This window comes from Homarus americanus, unplaced genomic scaffold (genome assembly GCF_018991925.1).
Source record: "Homarus americanus isolate GMGI-L3 unplaced genomic scaffold, GMGI_Hamer_2.0 scaffold11062, whole genome shotgun sequence".
Lineage (NCBI taxonomy): Eukaryota > Metazoa > Arthropoda > Malacostraca > Decapoda > Nephropidae > Homarus > Homarus americanus.
In genome coordinates, this window is record NW_024731951.1 from 253,437 (window position 1) to 259,562 (window position 6,126).

Consider the following 6,126-nt stretch of genomic DNA (forward strand, 5'->3'; position numbering starts at 1 on the left):
ATTATACCAGAGACCATTCTAGGAGACCCCTAAAATCAGGGTTATCTATGGTAAGCAAGGTCACTCATGGCCTAGGGAAATATCACTCGTAGTAAGGAATGGTCACTCATGGCAAGGAAATGTCACTCGTAGCAACGGAAATATCACTCATGGCGGGAAAAAGTCACTCATCGTAGACAAGGACGCTAATGGCAAGAAATAGTCATTCATGGCAGATAAAGTCACCCATGGCAAGGAACGGTCAACCAAGGTCGTTCATGGTAGGTAAGAGATCCCATGAGCATCGCCAGGAGTCATCGGAGATCACAAGCAGTTAGTGAGAAATTACCTGAACTCAAGGTTAATAGACAGCCACCAGGTACTACATCTCGTCTACTATATGATCAACAACTCACTAAGTCCTCCCCACATCTCCAACTGGACGTGTTCCATTATCTCCTCTCCCCAATCATCTAATTAATTCCCAAGGCATTTAATTTGCTCGCCAGTTTCCTTTCCTCCACATTCTTACTTCCCCCTCACACTCCCCTCCCCTCCCCACACACACTCTCTCTCTCTCTCTCCTCACACACACTCTCTTCTCTTCCCACACACACTCTCTCCCCTCCCCACACACACTCTCCTCCCCACACACACACACTCTCCTCCTCCCCACACACACTCTCTCCCCTCCCCTAACCTCCCACGTAATTGGGTGAACAGCCCGTCTATCCAGTTAGAGCGAATTGGAGTGACAATCATCTGGTATCACTACAGCCGTCTACCTGCGTGTTGACTACCGTGACGTCACCACACCTGTATACCCACGTGTTGCATTAGTCACGTCACGGCAGCAACACGCAGGTATACGGCAGCAGTGACGTGGAGCCGATAACCAGTAGAAACTAATCCACAAATACGTTACTAATACAGAACTTTATATATCCCTGTGTATATAACTAGTAAATCCTCATTTAATTAATAATGGTAAGGACTGTACAAGACAGGTTACATCGTCTTATTCCATTATGGCACAGTCACCCTTTGAAATATCTTCAAGAAATCGGAAAATAAATCCTTTTTCGCCAGGTGAACTTTGTTTATTGCCAGACAGCCGATGGCGCAACAACTGGTGGTGAAGCTGGACACTATTCTCACTAATGGCGTCTGGTAATTTAGAACAGTGTATTGCCTATACATATAAGTCAGTAACAGGATATAGACCACAACACTGGAGGAACGACAGCGTGTGTGACTCGGGTCGAATCTCCAGATGGTTGAGGAAGGTCTCTTTTATTACAGTATATTATTAAGCAATATTCCTCACACACCTCAAGTATTTAACCTCATACTCATAAGTCATTCATACATTTCATACATCTTCAATACACTTGTCAACAATCATACACACTCATAGTACATGTCACCCACAGTCTTAATAATCTTCCCTAGAAATATTTAATAGATAAGGGTAATTAAACCACGTCATGTTACGTCTCTCTCTCTCTTCTCTCTATCTCTACGTCTCTTCTCTCTCTATCTCTCCCTCTCATTCACCGTAATGTACAGACGAGATAAGGTTCTGACAAATCTTCCTTTTCCCCTTATCATCTGGACTTTCCTCTCACCAAAACCAAGATGACAGCAACAGGTCAAGAGGCTGTGTGGTCGTAGTTTTATTTATTATGGCCGTGAGTTTATGCTAGTTAGTTTTTACTGTGCATTCATTATCACTAGACAACGTTATCATAGCTAGTTGTTAAGGGTCAGTTTAAAGTCAAGGTTATAAAAGCTAGAATCTTAAACCAACGCAAGAAAAAAAAATTCCAACGCTATCCTTAGCTCTGGGGTTTATTGTTGGTGATGCTATGTAAAGTAAAATCATTATTATTTATCATTATAACTTTTATAATTTTCTCCTTCAGATTATTATTATAACATATTTTTCATCTTTATCATCAAATATTATTTTATCGTTATCATTATTATCATACTTACGTTCAAGATTAAGAAATTATAACCAAAACAAAAATAAGTTGTATAATTTTGTTGGTAAAAGTTCAAAGTCACAACAGTAAATCTGGAACCAGCTTCGCCTCAAGCTTTACCGGGTACAGTAAATGTCAATCAACTAATCGTTCCAGTTGGTGCTTGTATCAATAGACCCTAGTTACCTACTACTTTAAAGAATTGTTCGAATATCATTGTTAATTGATTTACCGTCGTTAAGCTATCGTTGCTATTATTGACGATCCTAGGCTGTGTCAACTGGAGGGAACACACAAGCAACACGAACCACTCTCAAATAATCTTTTTTAACTGATCATTACTCAATAAATTCGGACCTAAACTAACACCTTGAGGGGGAAACGTGATCTAACGAGGTCTGGCAAACATGCATGTAAACAATACGGACGGAAGGTCGCACCAGCATACAAAGTTTAAGTGAATTTCGCTCTAAAAATCTTCTAAGTAAACTTCTCTACCAAGTGGGATTGTGGATGCCATATTTATATTATTTTTACCGTAAAGGGGATAAAGGGTGGCACTAAGGGGTAAGAGGTGGCATTAAGGGAAAAAGGGTGGCATTAAGGGGTAATGGATGGCACTAAGGGGTGACAGTAAGGGGTAAGGGGTGGCAGTAAGGGGTAAGGGGTGGCAGTAAGGGGGTAAGGGGTGCCAGTAAGAGGGTAAGGGGTAGCACTAAAGGGGTAAGGGGTGGCACTAAGGGGGTAAGAGGTGGCACTAAGGGGGTAAGGGGTGACACTAAGAAGGTAAGAGGTGGCACTAAGAGGGTAATAGGTGGCACTGAGGTGGTAAAGGGTGGTGTTAAGAGTAGACACTGAGAAGGTAAAGGGTGGTGATAAGAGTAGGCACTAAGAGGGTAACGGGTGACACTAAGTGGTAATGGGTGGCACTAAGGGAGGCACTTTGGGTAAGAATGTGAGACTTGAGTTTATTATTGTTTGTAATTACCGTCTCAGTCGAGGCTCCAGAAGAGGTGATGAGAGAGAGAGAGAGAGAGAGAGAGAGAGAGAGAGAGAGAGATACACAAGAGAAGATAGTAGAAGAGAGAAGGAGAGACGAGATAGAAGAGGAGAGAAGTGACAACCATTACATATTATAATTGAGATCTTGAAAACATTTTATATATAGAAGGCAGACATGATAAAAACACAGACATGCACATACAGTACACACACGCACATGGCACGTATACACAAGGATACACACACGTTAACTTACACCTACCTACACTTGTGCATTACAAACACAGCTGCTCTTCATAACTACACCTGTACTTCATACCCACACCTGTAATATATACCCACACCTGTAATATATACCCACACCTGTAATATATACCCACACCTGTACTCTATACCCACACCTGTACTCTATACCCACACCTGTAATATATACCCACACCTGTAATATATACCCACACCTGTAATATATACCCACACCTGTAATATATACCCACACCTGTAATATATACCCACACCTGTAATATATACCCACACCTGTACTCTATACCCACACCTGTACTTCCGCCGACACTTCGAGACCAGTTCCTGTAATACTCTACCACCACTACCAGACCCACAGTAACTCTTCTTCACGTAGTTCCTCCTCCTCCTCTTCTGCTTCCATTTGGTGTCCATGATAAACTTTTTTTTTTAATGTTTTCTTTTCTCTCGTTGTAATTTTCTTCTTAGTGGTAATTACTGTGTTCCTTTTATGTTCTTTCTCGACCACCTATACACCAGGGTAGGTCGTCGCCAAAGATACCAGAGACAGAACTCCGACCGTTCGGCTTCTCTTGCTTCAGTGCCTTATAAAACATTCCCGGGATTTAAGTTAGTGTATTTGTGTTCTCCCAAGACGTCGTCATCAGCACGAGAACCAATCAACGTTTCCTGCTGTTAGTGACCTCGAACTCTTCCTTCCGCTTTCTTCAGGAGATCGTCTTCCTCGCCACCAGCTGCAGCACGTCCACACCACCAGCTGGAACATGTCCTCACACCACCAGCTGCAGCACGTCCACACCACCAGCTGGAACATGTCCTCACACCACCAGCTGCAGCACGTCCACACCACCAGCTGGAACATGTTCTCACACCACCAGCTGCAGCACGTCCACACCACCAGCTGCAGCACGTCCACACCACCAGCTGGAACATGTCCTCACACCACCAGCTGCAGCACGTCCACACCACCAGCTGGAACATGTTCTCACACCACCAGCTGCAGCACGTCCACACCACCAGCTGCAGCACGTCCACACCACCAGCTGGAACATGTCCTCACACCACCAGCTGGAACATGTCCTCACACCACCAGCTGCAGCACGTCCACACCACCAGCTGCAGCACGTCCTCACACCACCAGCTGCAGCACTTCCTCCCCTGGAGAATGCGCCAACAGCTAAAAAATAAAGTCTGTAAGCAGCTGAAGAACTTGGTGTACAGAGTTGGTTATCTTATAATTAAAATTTACGATCGGTGTTGCCTGCGATAATGGGAAAGGAAACGATCGTATCTACTCCAGTGTGGCAACAAATTGTACTCTTCGTTGCCATCGAGAACCTGTACGATTTTTGGGGGACTCGGAATGTAGTACGACGTCTGTGGTCCTGTCAACCTACAAGACGGACGAGGGTACTGTACAGATACGGAATATATAGATAATACAGTATGTGTGTGTGTGTGTGCGCAACCTGTCTGCATCTCCACAGTTTTGAAGATAAAAAAAAAGAGCTGAAACTTCGTTGGTAGGGAGGTGCTAACTTCCATCCCTCAGACCACAAACCCTCCAAATACAAGTCGTCATTTCCACAATTTTGAAGGTAGCGAGGGGGAGGAACTTAAATCAGGTGTGTTTAATACAATGTATATACTCGTATGTCCAGGATTTTGTTTCATAAATAAGCTGGGAGAAGCCGGGTCCCTCAGCTAGTATTTTGGATATATAAAACTTGTCAGATCAGGAGAGACTTTCACTCGGCAGACTAAAGTTGACCAACACTTCAGAGATTCACAAAGATGGGGAGAATTTGTCTTCCTTGTCTTGTCGTCTTTATCACTACTACACCTGGCTGGACCTGAAGGTGTTGCCACTACTACACCTGGCTGGACCTGAAGGTGTTGTCACTACTACACCTGGCTGGACCTGAAGGTGTTGTCACTACTACACCTGGCTGGACCTGAAGGTGTTGTCACTACTACACCTGGCTGGACCTGAAGGTGTTGTCACTACTACACCTGGCTGGACCTGAAGGTGTTGTCACTACACCAACTCAACAACAGGCAACTCTCACCTTCAAGTCTATAGCGTCTTCAGCTTCTGTTGTATATAATCACATATTAATAATGATCTAATGTAAAAACTTGTACTAGACCGACGCCGTGTTGTGTACATGAGTGTATTATAACCTCTGTGTGTGTGTGTAGTGTGTGTGTGTGTGTGTGTGTGTAGTGTGTGTGTATGTACACAGGATGGTGAAATGCGTCTAGAGTGGCAGCATTATGTTAGTGTTAAGGTACAAGCACTGCTTGTTCCCTGTCGCTTTCAGCTGCCGCCGCTGGCTAGCCCTCGTGGCGAACAGAGAAGCAATTTCCATAAGTCTTCCCCTTCTAGTACACAGCCTCTCACCATCAAGACTCCTGCTGTGCCTCCTCGTGGCAACACATGGTAACTGGGTGCATTGTGGGGCCCAGGCTAGATCAGCAGGGATCTCGGAGTAGCAATGGGCCCCAGAGGGACGGTGCATAGGCCCACTGGCATGTCGACACGTCCTAGCGCCTACCAACCACCGCCCCGCTGCCTTGCGGATTAACCTTGGCAGGTATAAGGCTACGGGAGTAAACCCCAAACGAAAAATCAGCGGTGGAGCCCCGTATCAGGCAGACATGCTTACAGAGCTCCAACAAGACCCCAACGGCGGTATAGGCGGAAGAGGTGACCACCATGGGAACCCAACAACTACACCGGCAGAAGAAGGTAATGCCCGATGGACAAGTTACTAAGGCGAAACCCAACAAACTGGGCTATCGGCAGTCCATTACAACTCTCCCTCTTCCCAGTCGTTGAAACACTTGCACCACTGGATCAGAAGAAGGGAGAGCCAATATGTGTGGTTGGAAC

At 45.0% G+C, this 6,126-nt stretch overlaps 1 protein-coding gene across 1 annotated transcript; it reads left to right on the plus strand.

Annotated features, from left to right (window-relative positions):
- Positions 1–276: 276 nt before the first annotated feature.
- Positions 277–4,418, plus strand: LOC121868090 (fibrous sheath CABYR-binding protein-like). Its single transcript, XM_042368361.1, has 2 exons — positions 277–358; positions 3,865–4,418. Exons 1-2 carry the CDS (start codon positions 277–279, stop codon positions 4,416–4,418), a joined length of 636 nt encoding a protein of 211 aa, XP_042224295.1.
- The last annotated feature ends 1,708 nt before the right edge of the window (positions 4,419–6,126 follow it).

Bases quoted from the DNA above. Each gene is read 5' to 3' on its own strand.
- LOC121868090 (XM_042368361.1), top strand. From the start codon at position 277: ATGAGCATCGCCAGGAGTCATCGGAGATCACAAGCAGTTAGTGAGAAA. The intron at 359-3,864 runs GTACTACATCTC...TGTTCTCCCAAG, and splicing joins GGTTAATAGACAGCCACCAG to ACGTCGTCATCAGCACGAGA.